Source organism: Thunnus thynnus, chromosome 9 (assembly GCF_963924715.1).
Source record: "Thunnus thynnus chromosome 9, fThuThy2.1, whole genome shotgun sequence".
NCBI lineage: Eukaryota > Metazoa > Chordata > Actinopteri > Scombriformes > Scombridae > Thunnus > Thunnus thynnus.
In genome coordinates this window covers 30,804,867-30,824,227 of record NC_089525.1, presented here as the reverse complement: position 1 = coordinate 30,824,227, position 19,361 = coordinate 30,804,867, and the positions used below count along the sequence as shown (strand labels likewise).

Below are 19,361 nucleotides of genomic sequence, written 5' to 3'. Positions count from 1 at the left end.
AAAGATGTCAATAACTCAAGACTGGAGAAAAAAATCTGAATAAAACATCACACACGATCACTCTCCCATCAATTTCAACCATGAAATCTGTATAGAAATCTTATTTGAGCCAAAAAAAATTCAAGATAAATGCCCAAGATAATTCCCCTCAAAGCCTCGACCGCGAGTCACTCGTCTGCTATTCATTTCACACAGGCCATTCAATGAATACTTATTAAAAAGTTTTTTACAATATAGACTTTTAGAAATTGACCAAAGTTTTTATACTAGTCTTAAAATTCCACCATTTCCAAGAAGAAAACACAATTTTTCTTCACTAAAACACTCCAGTGTAACCCAAACTAATGAGATTCTTTATTAGTGAAGGTTTTAGGAGGCTCTGTGAAGAAGGCAGGGTGCATTATTGTCTTTAAATGAAGACCTAATTTACTGAAAACATTATTGGTACAACTATAGATGTAAACAAAATGTGCAAAGACAATAAAATTAAATTTCTGTGTCATTAACTATTAACCGACAAGCTGCTTTTTGATGTGAGTGATGATGCTGTTGTCAATATGTGAATGAAAACACAGAGCATCACTCATGTCCTCTTTCACCTGTTCACACAGAGGACTGTTGTCATTGATGTCCAACACGTGGACGTCCACGGTGACCGGAGTCTCAAACTTCCCGTCGGTGGCGGTGACTTTCAGCGTGTATCTATCTTTAGTCTCTCGGTCCAGAGTTTCCTTCACGATCAAACCCCACTCGCCCTCGTCCTGCTGGATGATGGCGAACTGGCCCAACGGGTCTCCATCTGCATGTGTAATGAAGAGTTACTGGACGGTTACTGGATAGACAGATGGTTACAAACCTTTTTAGAAATGTCTTTAGTGAGACAAAGGGTGGCTGTGGACTCTGGGTGTTTTCACACCTTGTAGAAGTACCAAATAGAAATTTAACACAATATGGTGTTTTGTAAGTTACTACACTATTTTCAAACTCAATATAAGTAAATAAATCGATAAATTTGTAAAGGAGACAGTATTTCATCACTATAATTTTATTTCTGACAGTGTAGAGAAGGCTTTGAAATAGAATTTAGACCTTCATGTTGGGAGATAAACTAATGAGGGGACATGACCTCAGTATTTCTAAAATTGTGGTGAAGGCTCTGCAAGAAAATATATCTAGCTGTATAACAGTTGTCAAAATAAAAAGGACACAGAAAATGAGGAAAAGAAAACATTATAATGAAAAAAAATGTAATTAGCTAACTGACAAAAGTAAGGAGACAACCCAAAAGATGACTGAAAAGTCTTCTTAACAATACTAAAATTCTACAGCTATGCTAGCGACTCTGTGAAGCTGTACTTAGGCACAGAAGTGATAGAAATTAATTTCGCAAGATTTTGGTCATAAAGCAGAATATTGGACAAACTGTGGGTTTGTATCCCCGAGCCACCTTTTAGAGTTATTTTGTTTTTCACCATTTATTGTTTATGTAAATGATGTTTTCTTGTTTGTCTCCTGTGTTGTAATGTTTGTTGTTCACATAAAAGAGAATGAGGTGAGGACAGAAGAAACACTTAATGGAAATACACGTATTACAGATATGAAGTTCATAATTCATGCTGCCGTACATAATGTCTAAGTGTTTGTAATGAAGCAAGCAGACAATAGTCTCTCTAACAATGAATTACCTTTAGAGCAGTACAATTTTTTTTTTTTTAATTCCCAGCCTTCTGATTTAATGCAGCACAATCTTTCATGGCGAGTACCAATGCCATTTTGTCTCTGATGAATAATTCAATAACTTCTGTTTGCCATCTTGATTTTTTAGTGTTCTACTGCAGGGAAACGTTTTAAAATTAAGATGACTTACGTGGGTACTTTCTATTTAATTGTTTTCTTCTTTTACCCAAAAACTTTTCTCTTCACAAGTTGAGACAGAAAACTTGGAACATGTTATTTGCTGACACCGGCTGGTGAATATGTCCATAAGTCTGGATGTTACAGCAGGTTGCATCACAGTCAGTCAGCCACCTTGTTTGACAGGTGACATGTGAAGATTCAGCTGCCGTAGACATCTAACCTGCTCGCTGAACAAACACTTCGACCTCAAGAAGCTTTTGATTTCTTATCAGCTTGAAAAAGTTGTGATACAGGTCTTGAGTCTGAAGCGGCAGTTTTCTTTGGCAGGAACAAAATTGTTATTTGGTGCTTCTGTACATAAACAGCCCACAGCACAATGAGGGAGAGGTGTATCCCTCAAATAATTTAAATCACTTAATCTACTTAATCCACCCCTAAGGGCTGGTTTTCATAGCTTTTGGTCCATTTTAAGAGGTTTGTACTACTTAAAAACGAATAATCCTTTAAAAACACTTTTTTTTTTATTTCAATCCATGAATTTATCTGTTAATTATCCCCTTAAAATCCCATGATCCCATGACAATACATTCATTTCATCATGAGTAATTGGTAAATTAAAGGAATTTTAAGAAAAAAATAAAGGATTCAGTTTGATGCATGGAGGATAGTATGAAGGTTGGGTTGACAGTGGAGGAGGATGAGGGTTTTATACAACCCGACAAGAGGTTTAAATAATACAACTACAAACAAATTACAAAGGGTGTTTCTTTAAAGCTGATCCTAGTATTATTTATAGTTTTAAATTAACTTTTTTTGTAATGGCAAGAAGTCTCTGAAACATCATTTAGATCATCATGTACTGAGAGAAAAAATATCAGAATATTTAATTGACCAGTTAGTTGAATACATGAAATAAATAAATTAATAATCTGAATCTTTTATAAGTTTTTTTGGTACTTTGACCAGACGTCAGCATTTCTAAAATCCTGGCCCTGATTAAAAACAACTGAAAATCATAGTAATGAATTTTGAATTTTGTTGGGTGAAGCAGCTCTGTTGTAGACACTCCTGAATAAGTAAAATCATGTCCTCGTGTCAATCATATTGGTGGTGGGCAAATTTAATATCAAACGTTTCTGTGTTTGTTTCATTTTGACAAGCCAGTGTCAGCTAACCCTACCATTTATAAATTATTCCAATGCAAATATTCCTCTGTTACACTTTACAGAAAAACAATGTTTTGACAGCAAGCTCCTTGAGAACAGTCCAGGTTTGACTGTTTGGAGGAAAATAGAGGATTTACATTAATTGTCATCCAAGGCTTTGTTGTTGTTGTTAGCTGCAGGGCATGCAGTTGGTATTCAAGCCTTGTCTGCTAGTCAACCTGGTCCTCTTTGTGGTTAATCTGAGGCTGAATAGCATAATATCATGACTCAGTTGAGGGCGATTAAAAGAGATTTCAATTCCCTCATAAATGTCTTGATAAATCCCACAGAGAAGCAAATCTCCAACAGGACAGTAATTTGGCTGATACACACATTACTGATCACAAGTGAGTAAATGAGTGACACATAATTATACATTTGTACACACATACTCACACACACACACACACAACTTTATTCCCTGAACAAATGCCTAAATGCCTAATACGTTCACAACTACAAATCCATGTCCGTGAGTACACATTTAGACATACACACCTGTGATGTAACACGTCACTAGGCGGTTCTCCAGGGATACATCAGCATCTGTGGTCGTCATGGAGACGATGACTTCACCGGGACCACTGCTCTCCACCACCGAGCCGCGGTACACATCATCAGAGAACGTCGGTGGGTTGTCGTTCTCGTCCGTCACCGTCACCTCCACCAGGACGCTGGATGACAGCTTGACTTCGCCCCCGTGGTCCGTTGCGACCACGTTGAACTTGTAGAGCCTGGTCGACTCACAGTCGGTCTCCTGTACGGTGGTGATCCAGCCGCTCTCCCCGTCGATTGAAAACACCTTGATGATGTCCACCGTGGTGTCGTCAGGAAGTGACTCCAAGCTGTAGGTCACAAGACCGTTTCTGTCTGTATCCGGGTCATTGGCGGTCACCTAGGAGTCAAGACATGCATTTGGTGGTCACATTCAATTTTTATTTCAGACTGGAGTATTTAAAGAAATACTCTTCCAAGGAGTAAGATAAGATCTATGTAAATTTTTTTTAGCTTTTTTTGTATAAATATTGGTCTAGATGTGTTTAGGGAAGTATTAGGAAAAGAGAGCAAGAAAATGTTAGTGTTCCTTACACAACCACAAACCACATCACAAAAACAGTTGAAAGTTAGATGTTGTCGATATGTAATAGAGTTTATAGAGTTTATAATTTGCCTTTCAGTATGGAAGACCCATTTAAAGGCTTTTAGGTTGAAGCAACACACATTTATACTTCTCCCCTTCCCACATGAATATCATATACACAACAAAACTTTCTTTATCTTACCTGGATAACTGTGGTTCCAGCAGGCATGTTCTCAGCCAGGAAGGCCCTGTATGGGTTTGCATCAAACACTGGCTGGTTGTCATTCACGTCCTGGACCTGGATACTGACTGACACCAGTGATGCCACATCTGTCCCATTGTGGTTCCCCTGAGCTATCACATCTATCTGGTACCACTTTGTCTTTTCATGATCAATGGTCTTCTGCAGCAGCAAAGTTCCACTTTCTTTGTCCAAGCTGAACACTTTATCTTTATTGCTTTCAATTGTGTTCCCGTTCACAAGGCTGTAAATGAGGGGCATGTCGGAGTCCGCCTTCACAGAGCCTATTTCTGCCCCTATGGGAATGTCCTCGGCGGCTGAGAAGGTGTAGAGAGGCTCTGAGAACTTCGGAAGAGGAACCTCAGCAGGAACGACTTTGACCTGAACAGGGACTGTAGAGTTGTAGAAAGGAAGGCTACCGTCGCGAGCCTTGACTTTGAAGTTGAAGATCTTGTTCTCCATGCCAACAAGACTCTCTTTGACACTCACAACTCCAGTGAAAGGGTTGATCTCGATAATATCTTCTGTCACCTCTTCGGCTTCATCTACGGTGTAGGTTATGTCAGAATTTTTGCCATCATCGGCATCATAAGCCATGATCTGAATGACAGGGGAGCCTTTATTTACAGTTGACTGGATTGAAACTTGGTACTCTGATGCTTTGAACTGAGGCATGTTGTCATTCTCATCCGTGAGAATAATCTTGACCGTGCAAAAGGCTACTTTTCCGCCACCATCTTTTGCCATCACTTTTATAGCTATGACTCTCTGGCTGGGGTTTTCTCTGTCTAATGGTTGTGTTGTTACAATCTGCCCATCATTATTGATTGCGAATTTTTCATCTGCAAGTTTGTTGATGATAGTGTAATCAACACTGCCGTATGGCCCATCGTCAGGGTCGATGGCAGCCAATCGGATCACACGAGTTCCTGCCTCTGCATTTTCTGCCAACTCTGCTTCATAGATGTTTTGTTTGAAGTATGGGCTATGTCTGTTGCTGTTTATCATGTCAATATTGACTGGTGCTGTTTTCTGAAACACCCCGTCAGACACTGCCACTGTCAGGTTGTAGTAAGGATCTAGATTCCTCTTGCAGACATTAGAAAAGGAGATGATTCCTGAGGATTCATTGATGTTGAAGTACCGGCCTTCATTCCCTGAGAGGATTTTGTACTTGAGATTATTCAAGTCACCTGTATCAGGATCCGAGGCTTGGATTTTGATGACTATGTGGCCACATTTTGCCATTTCATCCAGTGTGGCTTCGTATTGAGAGCTGACAAAGTCTGGTGGATTGTCATTGACATCAGTGACATTTACAAAGACATGGGCCTCACTGCTGAGGGAAACAGTCCCATTGTCAGTCACTTTGATTTTCAAATTAAAGTTATTTGTGCTTTCATGGTCCAGCACCTGTTTTGTAATGATCAACCCACTCTGAGAGTCTATCTCAAAGAAATCAGTCTCGTTACCCTCTGTTCTCATTATCTGGAATGTCAGATCTTTATTTCTGCCAGAGTCCCCATCAGAGGCAGAAAGTTGTATCACAGAAGTGCTGATTGGGAGCCCTTCAGCAATGTTCACAGTGTATGTTAGCTTTGAGAAAGCTGGCACATTGTCATTCACATCTTCTACCTCTATTTCAATGGAGGCCTCTGAAAAAGCTCCAGTCACAGAATCAGTCGCTCGAACGGTCAACACATGCATGGTCTGGCTTTCATAGTCGAGTGGGTTGGTGACAGTCAACACACCAGTTTTGAAATCAATATGAAAGTGTTTTGAGGCGTTTTCCTCTTCGAGATTGTAGATGAGCCGATAGCCTTCTGGATTTCTGGCCTGGACATGTAGTATGGTGGTGAATGGAGGAACGTTTTCAGGGACTTTCAGCGGATACAGAAGAGTCTGGAAAACTGGGTTGGTTCGATTTCTCACTTGAATAGTGAGCTGTGCCATGGTGCTGTGACTGGGTTCACCCTCGTCTACAGCCAAAACTGTCAACACATATTTATTCAGAGCTTCAAAATCCAGAGGCCTTTGAAGGGATATATCACCTACATCAGGATCAATCCTGAAGAGGTCATAGTCCTCCTCGAGTGAGTACATGATGGATCCATTTTCTCCCAGATCTTTGTCAATGGCAGTTGCTTGATACAAAACATCTCCTGGTTCTGAGTCCTCAGAAATCATCATTGAAAATGGCAAATTTAGAAATTGAGGAGAGTTGTCATTGACATCATCTATAAAAACCTTGACCTGGGTGATAGCTGTCCTAGGCGGTGTTCTCATGTCTTGTACCTTCACCACTACATCATACACATCCTGTTCTTCTCGGTCAAAGGGGATACCAGTGGTTTCAAGCACACCCGATGTTTGGGAAATTACAAACTTCCCCCTTGGGTTTAAAACAGAATATAAAAGAGGCTCATTTAAATAACAGCCTGTGGCTTTGAGTGCCGTCAAAGTTTTGACTGTCTTTAGGTTTTCTGTAACGCTTGCTGAATACAATCTTTGCTCAAATCCAAGATCACTTGCAGTTAAGTTTGTTACATTTACCTTGACGATAGCCGAGTCTTTATAGAGGCCATCAGAGGCTTTGACAACCAGTTGGTAAAATGACCTAAACTCAGACACATTGCTCACAGTGATGACTCCAGTATTGGGGTGAACTGAAAAGGCATTGTGAAAATTCCCCTCAGTGATGCTGTATGAGACTGCCGAGTCGGGGTCATGGGCCATGACACGCACAACTTCTGTGTCTCTGACAGCTGGGAAGATGATGGATGGCTCATACATTGAGGTGGTGAATTGTGGAGGGCAGTCATTCAGGTCCAGGACGCGAACAGTGACCTTGGCAGGCTCTGCTGCATATAGTGATGGTTCCCCAGAGTCTTTTACCTGCACAGTGAAGTGATACTCAGCCTGGGCCTCAAAGTCAACTGGTGAAATCAAAGAGATTGTGCCCATACTTGAGTCTATCTTGAAGACTTTTAAGGCCTCTCGTTCAAGGATCTGATACACTAGCAGAGAATTTGCATCTCTGTCAGCATCTGAAGCCTGGATGACCAGAGGAGTGTTTCTTTCTCCCATCACCATGCTGTTAATGTGAGCTGACTCACTAATCTGCCCCAGGTAGTCCCTCTGCTGAAAAACAGGGGCGTTGTCATTCTCATCAATCACATAGATGTAAACAACAGTCCTGGACAAGGCTCCAGCCATGGTGGAAGCTGTTACTTTGAGCTTGTAGGAGGCACAATTCTCAAAATCAAGGTGCTTTTGAACGTAAATCAGCCCAGTGTATTGGTTGATATGAAATGTCCCATCTGCATTGCCACTTTCTATCCCATAATGCACTGCAGCAGGGCTGGAGGCTGATATGGTGACCACTGGTGTTCCTAGGGCACTTGATTCGCTGACTTCTTTTAAGTATTCGTCCAAAGGGAAGGCGGGTGGCGTTCGGTCAGAGATGTGGATGTGGACATGTACGGAGCAGAGGTCACTGCGCTCAGGGAAGCCCTGGTCAGTGGCCTTCACTGTTAAGTGGAACTGATCCTGAGGCTGAAGGTCCAAAGGTTTGGACACACTGATGGAGCCCAGCTCTGGATCTATGGAGAAGATGTTGTCGATATTACCTGCAGAGGGAAATAAAATAGTGTGTTACACAATTGAACCACTCCAAAATGTGATACATGTTTTGTCTTTCTTTTATTTTAGTCTCCTGCAGAAGTGTCTCACATGTGTGTCTTTCATTATGTTACATTTTAATAATATATTTGTTATCATTACAAAACATTATCAGGTAATTTATCTAGTTTTCAGTCTTAAAATGATATTTTCTTAAAGGATAGGGTGACAATTTGGGAAATGCACGTCTTGAAATTTGCTTTCTTGTCAATACTTAGGAAGTCTCTTGGCTGAGAAGTAGTAGCGGCACATTACTCCTCATAAAACCACAACTTGTTATTTTTACACTTATTTTTTTTTGTGCAGTTATAAAGAGCCATAACATGTTAATTGATGAGGTTTAGAGGTGTTGGTCGGTAGATGTTGTTAACTTGGGAAAGTTAACAAAATCTCCAGCTTCCTATTGAACAGACAGACATGAGAATGGTATCGATCTGAAAATCTAACTCTCGGCTAGAAACTGACTACTGTACACAAGCAAATAAAGGCTGGCCCCAAAAACAGGCCGGGGAAAAACATAAATAGTAGTTACCTGGATGTAACTCCAGGTCTATGAGTACATACATAGCCCTCTAGCCAACCATCACAGAGAGGGGAGGGGGCACGTGATATCGTTTAAATACGGGGATAAAGGCACATATTTTGACAGCAGTGAGCACCAGGGTAACTTGGCTAAGCCGACGAGCATATGGCACATCCATGGGCATACTACCCACATGCTACAGCTAAGTGGTGCACTGCCAAAATGTTTCGAACAGAACTCAAGAGCTAGAATCATTGTTCCACACGTCAGAGTAAGTGGATTACTGTAATTACTGGCATGCAGTCCCAAAAATTTAACAGAGCAAACGGAAGCAGATCAGAAAACAAGGAGGCTTTGTAAAATAGCAAATATACTTATCAAACAGAGGGAATTAGAAATAAAGGCCTCTCTCTAATGTAAGCCTGCTTCCAATAAAGGCTTAGTACCCTCTGCAGTTGAGATAAATAAAGGCCCTGGCCACTATTAGAGGAAATATGGTAAGTGTATTTCCCAAAATGTTGCACTAATCTTTTAGAACAAGGAACAAGGAGCCTCATCCTGTCTGGTCTGAAAGTTTGTATTTCATGTGAACAAGATTAACTGCTCTGGGAACAATAATACTTGTAAAGATGGATGGTCTTTTCAGTAAAAAATACAATGTGCAGGCATAATGCATTCCTCGCAGCAGTTGCGGTCATGTGCTGTGCTCTGCCACACATTTTCTCCAACTGCTTTTATCATACATGATCAGCAATATCCCCTTGGTAAATCTTACACAATTGCAAGAGGATGCAAGATGTATGGCTCAGCTGTTCCACAAATCTCTCAGAGGATCAAGATGTTTCAGCGTAATTATCCGTGTGAGAAGCAAACACAGAGGCAATAAAACAACAGAAACAAGAGCCCCGGAGGCTGATACTAAAATCCCAAACAGAAATTCGCGAAGGTAATACAGACACGCTCTGTCCTCTCTCAGATATCATCATGGTGTCCTTGAACCCTTTGCTTCAGTGGAGCTGTTAAGTGGCTGACATTTGAAGGCTGTGGTTGAACAGGGCAGCTCCCAGTGCTCTGTATTAGAGAATGGTGGCAGCTCCCAGGTGTGAATATGTGTAACAGAATGAATGTGAAGCAGAGTGGAGTTGAAAAAAAAAAGCCGACATAAATAAAGATAAAAAATAGCCCCCTTTGCTGCTCACCAGAGTGCAGAGAGTAGCTGATATCGGCATTGCTGCCCATGTCCTTATCCAGGGCCTTGACTCGGATGACCTCGGAGCCTGTGGGGGCCAAGCTGGAGATGCTGGCCTCGTAACGGGGGCTCAGGAACGCCGGCGAGTGGTCGTTACAATCCTCCACGTGAATCACCACCTTCACAAAGTTCCTCTTGACTGGGATCTCCTGGTCACGCACCTGAGGAGGAGCAGTGAAATATTAGTGTCAGTGGTGGTAAGACTGAAAACACAAAAAAAGTTTTATGTCCTATAATTTTATGTACAGTATTTGTGTGCTATTTTAGTTTCTTCAAACCACATTTCACTTAAAGCTCTATTTCATATATTAATGGTGTTATGTGAAAAAGTATATTATTTAAAAAAAAAAAAAAAATTTAAGAAAGAGAAGTCCTTAAAGTGCTCAGAGGAATTGAAACTTGATTTCTTTAATTCCTGGACAACTGGTCAGAGTTCATCTGCTGAAGAAAACTGTGTAATATGAGTGAAGGCTCCAGAACAGCTAGTAAAAGGCCTTGTGGTGAGGTTGCTTTGTCAACTGCTGTTTCTGAAGTAAAGAATAAACTTTCAATCTCATTCTTAACTTGATGTAATACTGAAAACTGCTTTTTTGTGTTGCATTACGTGATAAGAGAGCTTCAATACTCATTACAATCCCCATAAGACTCTATTTTAGTGTATTCTACTGATTTAAATGCATCATTACCATAACGATGAGTGTGTGGACAGAGATCATCTCATAGTCCAGCTCCTCCGTCATCACCAGGACGCCGCTCTTTGGGTCCAGATGGAAGAACTTGGTGCTGTCCGGGTGGAGGCTGCTGTGGATGGAGTACACCAGCTTACTGTTGGTGTCGGCGTCCTGCGCACTGATCTGCAGGATGTCTTTCCACGGGGAGGTATCCTCAGGAACCCTCACCTTAAACAAAAAGGGACAGAGGAGGAAATGAGGGGAGTTTTTCAATGTACTGAAAAAAATAAATAACAACAGGAAACAACAGATGGGGAATGGAATACTTCAACTTTGACTTTTCAATCTGAAAACAATTTTCATTGTGTTTTAAGGACAGAAAACCTTTTGTGGACAAGAAATCATCCTGTTACACTAATAATTCCAGAGACAAGACGAGACTGGTTACTGTGATTAAGGAAACAACAGTAATGCAGCCGCCTCGTACTGTCTGATAATCATAGTAAAGAATATCTTCTGGTAACCTGGTAGACTGGTAGTCTGGTAAACTCACTTCTTTCTAACTCCAGACTGCTAGATTTTTTTCATGTTTAAACTTGTACTCTTCAGTCCCAACTGACTAATTTATCAGATTTCAGCTCCCTCCCGAGACACAAAAGGTTTTATTCAACGTTTTTTACATGTGCAGTAGTACCTCCCCAACACCTGTAAAAAGACGTGATGTGTAAAATCTGTACAGTTCCCCTTTAAGAGTACAGATCAGATAATCTCCTGGATCTTCACTGAGTCTCACCTCATATAACGGCTTCAGGAAGACGGGACGATGCTCATTCATGTCCAGCACACGGATGTAGGCCTGCAGTTTGGGGATGGAATACACAGGGTTTGAGAAAATGGATGCTCAGCATGAACAACATTAAATATGGAAGGTAGCACTCTGAGGCTGCCTCAGACGCAGCACATGATCCACTGCTGCCTGCAGGAGTTAAGATTAGAGTCTGAACCATAGATTTTCAAAATCAAATAAGGAGATGAATGAAGTCATGGGATATTTTGGTGTAATATTGCTGTCGTTGCTATGACTCACGCATGCCATCACATGAACTGTTTCTTGTCTTTGACTCATTGAGGATTAGTTTCTTCTGTCTCCCTAAAACCAACACATGACTGTGATCATCTTGTAGCCACTAATATTTATCAGTTATCTATATATGATGAAACCAAGAGAATAAATTGTTCTAAATTTCACTTGATCTGAAAGAAAATGCCAGATTAATGTTGTGTTTGGCTATATGGAAGGATTTCCCTGATACCTACAGTAAAAATGTGGAACCAAAGGGATTTTTCAGTCCCCACTCAAACCATAGTTCATGGCTCAATGTAACATAAATGTTACATGGCTCATCAAATATTACTGTTATCTGTGAATCCTAGCAGCCCAGAGGATGGGGTTTGAACCCCAGACTGAATGAACAAATCTGAGAAAACTAAACATCAAACTATTCCGTCCAAGTGTCAGAAGAAACACGTATTTTCATTTGTTATACTTTTATATTTTACCATTTTTACTATTCTTAAGTTATAATCTTCTGTTTAGTTCTATTTTCAATGGATTTGCATGTCATTCATACACTTAAGATACAGTTTTCATCGTCAGTGATGTTTTGGACTCTTGTTCACACACTTGTTTTGTTTTCTTGGTTTGTCTTTATACATGAATCACTTTATTTTCACAAATTTGTGGCATGAATTTATCTGATTTTTGTGTGCCTTCCATTCTGGAAAAAGCAGTACGGTTCATGTTCATTCTAACCTGCGTGGTGGCACTGTGGTTGCCGTCGGTGACCCGCACCGTCAGGTTGTAGTTGGAGCGTCGAGCGGCATCGAGCCGGCGGGCGATGGAGATGGTTCCTGTATTCTTCTGTATGTCAAAGTCCTTTTCCTCATCACCACCTGAGAGAGAGAGAGAGAGAGAGACCGAGGAGGAAAAATGAGAAAGATTTTTGATGTCAGGTGTTGATGTTACAGTCTATGGGGGTTATGGATCAGGTTGTGTCCAGCTGTCAGGTGTAATATCTCAGATGATATGTCAGACACCACTGGTCTGATTTTGACTGGTTGCAGGGAAGATGCATCTTGGCATCGTCCTCCAGCATCTGAAGAATTGCACTGATTCCCCCATGGGGGGCGCTATAATTGATGATCCACTTTACCTTTGAAAGGCCAAAACTCCTTCAGCAACATTCACAGTTTGAAGAAAGAAATTTGAAATTATTTATATAAGTACATGTTCTATCTTTACACAGTAAATGAAGTGCTCTTGTTCAGTAAATGCTCTCACAACAATTAAATCATTTGTAATAAGGTAATTAATCACGAATTAATGTAGTTAATTGTAAAGTCTCATTCTGACTTGAATGAATGTACGGCTTTTGTGTACGTTTGTAAAATTGTTTTCGATAAAGTCACTCGGTCAAAGTTACTGAGCTATAATAAAACAATAGAGAAAAAAATCCAGAGAAAAATAGATTTTCTTCTCTTAATATGAATCCATCCATCACAGCAGGACATTTTGATGGTTTCTTATTTTACGGACAGATCCTCTCAGCTGAGAGACCAACATCCAAATCCTCCACAACAGCAACAACACTGCCTGTCTGATCACCTGATTAACTACCTGTCTGTCTGCTTGTCTGACTGTCTGTATGATTTTAAAAGAGGTCATATTTAACCTTGATTGTCTCTCTCTCACAACAGTAGTGGCGGATGGTGTAGTGTTAGTTGTCAGCAGGCTGTACAAAAGACAATTAACAGCTCCCTCCTTTACTCCGTAACGTCTGTCTTCATATATATGAATAAGTGTCTTATGTGTAGATTGTCAGAAATCAGCTTCTTTAAACATCTGATTGGACAAAGGAGCACTCACTGGACTGTTGCTGTTTTTTGTTTGATTTGCAAGCTGAGGACGGTTTTGAATATATATTTTATATATATTTTTTATAGTTTTTTCCTATTATTTTTTCCTAAACCATTTTAAGAAATCAGTTTAATAAACTTGTTTTGTTTCATTTCTACACCTTGTTCAAAATGTTTTTTACATGGTCTGGGTGTTTTGAGGAGTATGTCGCCATACAAGCACTGGCGTTCTCATTGGTCTGAAACATACTGTATGTAGTCGGGCTTATTGGATACAATCCAGACTTAAAGGTTCCCTGTGGAGTTTGCGACCACCAGTGGTGCTGAAGAGCATTAATTTGATGAGTAATCAGACCCCTGGTCCTCCAGATGTCTATTCAGTTAGGCCTTAATGACTGAGCTGAAACACTGCAGACTAATCAGCCACATTGACGGGTCTGTTTAACTGATTTAGATCCCCGAATCACTGGATTAACTTCCTCTGAGCCACACATCAGCACCCAGGAAGTCTTTCTGGATCTGACGCAGCATCGCGCATCACCACTGTGTCGTCTCAGCACATAGAGAGGAAGATGTACTGTAAAAGCAATTTTTCACTTTAGTGATCATCTCCAGGAAGAAACGATATCCCTGCCAAGGTTGGAGGTTCAATTCCCCAACAGGGCTGGCCATGCACAAAATATATTTTACTCATGCTACTGTGAGGAAAAAAAAATGTACGCCAAATGTCATGTTACACAGGAAGAAAATCCACTAACATAGGAATTTCGCTGACATTTTTATCTATCCATCCGTAACTTCCACCCATCTTCTAGATGTTTATCTGGGTCAGGGCCACGCTGGCAACAAGGCAAGCTGAGCAGTCAGGAGCTCATCCGTCATTTAACAGGTCATCCTTGACTTTCCCCCAGAACTTGCTTATATGTAGCACAATATGTTCACATTCGTGGACAATACATTTAAAGCAGGAAGCAGGCAGCCTGAGGCAGAGTTGAAAAATTCAACTTAAACAGAAATACAGGTACATCTTAAGCAAAGCAGTAATACTTAGGAGCAAGACTAACTGGTTACTGTTCAGCTCTGCAGCTCTGATTAACCCGCTGTTAACTATTTAAAGAAATCATTTCCTGAATAAACTTGTGTAAAATATTTTGCATGCCATTTGAAAATCGTGTTTTGCTCCATTTCTACAACACCTTGATGTCAAAATGTTTCTCACGTGGTCTAAATACTGTATGTAGTTGGGCTCAGTGGATACAATCCAGACTTAAAGCTTCCATGTGGAGTTTGTGACCACTGATGGTGTTGAAGAGCAAATAATTTGATGGGTAATGTGCTGTAAAGAAGGCCAATTTGAAAAGACTAAAATACAGTGTAAACATTGCAGATTCACAGCATGAGAACAAACTCTGCATATTAATATTTGAGGCTAAAAAATCTGATAATGATGTATCAGCTAATTTTCATTCTTTCCATAATCAAATAAACAAATTATTATTGATATTGGTCCCTTAAATTAGTTTTTTATCCAAATGGCAACTACCACAGCTTGAGACTGAAGCTGATGTGGAAGCACCTTAAAGTGCAACACCAATGATGGTCGCTAGACGCTCCAACTGGCTCCCATTCAAAAAGCATCAACTTCTCTCTAGAAAAACTAAGTCAATCATTTTTTTCAACAAGTTATTGTGGTCTCAATCATTAAATTCAGGCCCTTTCATAAGTGTGCTGGTGGTTGTTTTGTAAATGATTGCTCTGTTAATGAGATGTGAAGAATTATAGTAGCTTTGTTGTTTGCCATGTGGGTGTTGATTGACAGTTGGCTCACCTGCTGCTCTCTCCGGCTCCGGGACTCTTACTGAGTCGGACTATTGCTGCCATGTTTCTTTAAATGTAACTTGATTATGATACCTGCCCTATTAGCACAGTTTAGCTAAAGTAGCTAACATTAGCCCAACTAACGTGCAGCGGTCTGTGTTCTTAGTAAGCTAGCGTTAGTTTGGGTCCGAGGTAGCGGGGCGTGTTTCCAGAGCGATAAAGGTAACAACTCAAACAGAAAAGCAGCGACTCTGGGCTTCAAACCATCTCCAATGTAAACCAGTGGGTGACGTCTCACCTCGCTATGTCCATCTTTATACACGGTCTATGTTTTTAATGGGATATTTCACAGTTGAAAAATATTCTTGTCAGTGTTCTCCAGTGAACAACCTTTGTAATGGAGATATGTAATGTTTCTTATTTACCTCAATCATGTTTTTTGTGTTTCTGTACTCCATTTTCTTGTTACTTTCCGGCCACTTTCCACTGATATATCTGCAATACTGGAAGCTAATATTGGCCTGACTCACTCATCAGGCTCTGAAAGGAAATGTATTCAATGTGTTTGTGAGACTTTAAGGATACATATGATGCATTCTGGCGAGAAACTGAAAATACATAAAATGTATTTTGTTGAATATGAAAACTCCATATTCCTCTAAATCTTGAAATGAAAACTGAACTCTGAGTCTGGCTTTGAAATGCTGCTCTGCTCTTGTTGCTGCCAATAAAATTAAAACTACCAGGTGTTCAGGTGTTGGTTTGCTTTAAATTATTCATCACTGTACTTTTAGTTCTGTTCTATCCTTTATTTGTCTGATTATTTTACCAACTGTGATTGTTTTTCTTCTTTCTTTTGTTATGTATCACCTGATTTTGACATATCACACGTTTTAAATCTGCAGTAACTCTGACTCACTCAGTCCATCTGTCTCTCTTTTCTCTCCCTTAATTCCTTTCTTTCTCTTCATCTTCCTTCTTTCTTTCCCTCCCTACTTGCTCTTTTTCCTCGCTACTTTTCCCTCTTTTTGCTCTTCATCCTGCAGCCTTGCTTCATATCTTTCTTCTCTCTCTCAGCAGGTTGTGTGTGTGCATGTGTGAAAAAGGTAAACCTCATGCCTGCTCTGCCAGATGGTGTTTATTAAGATATCCACCTTGCGAAAGGCTAAAGACACACACACACACACACACACACACACACACAGTATGTTTCTATCATGTGACGGCTGAGGCTCCACCACTTTAATTTAAATCATGTTTCATGTTTGTGTTCATGAAAAGAGAAGCATGAATACATTTCTCTCATTTTCTGCCTCTCATTCTTGCTTCTCTCCTTTCTTCTTACATTATACACAAACACAAATACACACACTCTCCTCTCTGTTTGTTCCCGATCGATATATAATTGAGTCGTTCAGAGGTCTATTTCTGTCAGTTACGCCTTAATGACTTAGCTGAAACACTGCAGACTAATCAGCCACATTGACAGGTCTGTTTAACTGATTTAGATCCCCAAATCACTGGATTAACGTCCTCTGAGCACCCAGGAAGTCTTTCTGAATCTGACGCAGCATCGTGCATCACCACCACTGTGTCATCTCGGCATACAGAGAGAAGACGCTGTACTGTAAAAGCATTTTTCACATCCCCGGAAAGAAATGATATCCCTGCCAAAGTTGGAAGTTCAATTCCCCAACAGGGCCGGCCATGCGCGAAATATATTTTATTCATTTTACTGTAAGGGAAAAAAAAGGATCAACTAACGCAGGAATTTCCCTGACATTTTTATCTGTCTGGCTGTCCTTCCACCCATCTTCTAGATGTTCATCTGGGTCAGGGCCACGCTGGCAACAAGTCAAGCTGAGCAGTCAGGAGCTCATCCATCATTTAACAGGTCATCCTTGACTTTCCCCCAGAATTTACTTATATGTAGCATGATATGTTCACATAAGTGGACAATACATTCATAGCAGGAAGCAAGTAGGATGAGAGGCAGAGTTGAAAAATAGAAAGACTATTTGGTTACTGTCAGTGATCAATATTTTTAATGATAAAGAATTAAAAGACACTGTAATGTGAAAGGGGTCTATGGTAGTGATGAATCCAGTGAGAATTGTCATCAACTCTACGTGCGTTTTAGCCTCTTTTAGCTCATAGTTTTGGTTTTATCTCATTGTTTCCAGCAAAAAGCTCTGACAAGTCTCTTGTACACTACCTGCTGAACATCAGACAGACAAAGTTAGCGACAAGCTGGTGAAGAAAGTGGAACATCTAGTGGCTAAAGAGCCAGATATTTTTGTGTAATTGGTGGAGACCAAATCGGAGCTGAGAGGAGAGTGAATATTGGTTTTGCACTCACCAGGTGGATACAAACACAGCTATATACTGCTACACCTTTGCTATAACAAGTTATCCAGGTTCAGTGTCTGTTTGTGCTGCTTGTTTTAAGATTCTTCTTCCTTCTAGTGGCCAAAACATTAATCCATCTTTCATTTTTATCCCAAAGACGCCATTTGTCTTACACTTGCCTCCAGAGCAAGATACTGGAAAACTACTGGCAAGACTGCCACATAATTAGCTGTGAATATTCATTGTCCCCAGAGAATAAATCCCAGTGATTTAGGTGATACTCTGATCTTTCTACAAGCACCACAACCAAGCCAATATTTCCATTAAATAACAAAACCTGCCACAGAGATTGCCATGAAATTTATTGACATTCCTGCTCCCCAATCTAAACTTTCTGATCATTTTTTTGTCCTTAAACTTTTCCTCAGAAATCACCCTGAGAACTATACCCTCATTTTTTGTATGTTGGGTTAGAAGATAAAGCCTTTGGGCACCTTGCTTTAGACTTTTAGTCTTTATTTTTCTTCTTCAAGAGCTTGGGTTATTTGGAAACCTTCCTTGCAAAGCCAAATAATACACACACAGTAAAAATAATGGGCTTTTCAAATTAACTTCACGTAAGTCTTGTATGACGCATATATAACATTTTGCTTGGTCCACCATGAATAGCCATTTGGATGAAATGATGAATGATTATAAAGCATTTTGTGCTCTTGAAGTTGACACCATGTTTGACTCAGTCTCCTGATCCTCAAAGGGTCAAACTCAGACAGTGCAACCGGATATCAGAGAAATGCTCTTAAGATGGCAGCAGACAGACATTCCCTTGAGGGGAAGTCCAGGAGGGCAAGTTGAAATGACCATGAAACAGATGTCCTTTTTCTCTTCCTCCTCCAGGTACCTGACCTGCCTCAACAGCTCCACCCAAGAGAGGCGAGACCGGACATGTTTCGTGACCCCGTATCACGGAGGTTCAGGTCATCTATCCTGCAGAGAAAACATTTTTGCTGTTTCAATCTGCAGATGTATTATTTTAGCCTCTCTCCACAGGAGGCGACAGCCAGTAAGGGTCAGAAATGAAGATCGACTGGGTCTTTTCTTTGACGATTAGCTTTCTTCTTCCCCACTGTGCGAGACAGTTACAAACACCTCTACAAACACCAAATATAGTGTATATTCCTTCACCCGCAAACGCCCATAGAACTGTAATTTCAAGAGTTCCTCAATATCAAAGACACTGTAGGCCAAACATCCACTAGACAGCATTTCTTCTGACTTCTCACATCATCTGAGCACAGTTTTCATCTTGACTTTGGTCGGAGTGACAGTCAAAACTATCAAACATATCATCACGATCAGTATGAAAACATAAAAGACTGTATGTTATGTCAGTGAGGGAGGATGAGAACAATCATGGGAGAGATGTATGAAATTAAATATCTCGCTGTAGAAAGAGATCAAACAGGAAAAACATAAGCGGGTTTCCATAACTCATCTGGGATAGCCATAAAAATTTTGAATATTGGTTGTTTATGTCAATAAATATGAAACATTCTCTGGTTTGAGCTTATTAAATGCAAGGGATATGTACAGATTAAACAGACAAGATATATTGTGTTAATTAGGCGGATTTTATTATACGTTTGGATGAAACCAGACGAGCCGTTTCCCTAAGTTCTTCATCTCTTTGCTAAGCTAAGATAACCAGCTGCTGGAGGTATCCGTAAATTACCAGACATATATAAAAGTGGTATTGATCCTCTCATTTAA

The 19,361-nt window shown here is 40.3% G+C and overlaps 1 protein-coding gene across 3 annotated transcripts in view; it reads right to left on the bottom strand.

Annotated features, from left to right (window-relative positions):
- The window catches only part of fat2 (FAT atypical cadherin 2), a 119,085-nt gene that overhangs the window by 63,342 nt on the left and 36,382 nt on the right, over positions 1–19,361 (bottom strand). For all 3 annotated transcript variants that reach the window (XR_010929763.1, XR_010929764.1, XM_067600033.1), the window contains exons 7-13: positions 12,322–12,461; positions 11,302–11,364; positions 10,524–10,736; positions 9,788–9,998; positions 4,346–8,013; positions 3,561–3,957; positions 600–799 (exon numbers count right to left, since the gene is read on the bottom strand). Coding sequence is in view for 1 of the 3 variants with exons in the window: in XM_067600033.1 (XP_067456134.1) it covers positions 600–799; positions 3,561–3,957; positions 4,346–8,013; positions 9,788–9,998; positions 10,524–10,736; positions 11,302–11,364; positions 12,322–12,461 (4,892 nt within the window). In the remaining 2 variants the exon portion in view is untranslated. The remainder of the gene's footprint in view (positions 1–599; positions 800–3,560; positions 3,958–4,345; positions 8,014–9,787; positions 9,999–10,523; positions 10,737–11,301; positions 11,365–12,321; positions 12,462–19,361) is intronic.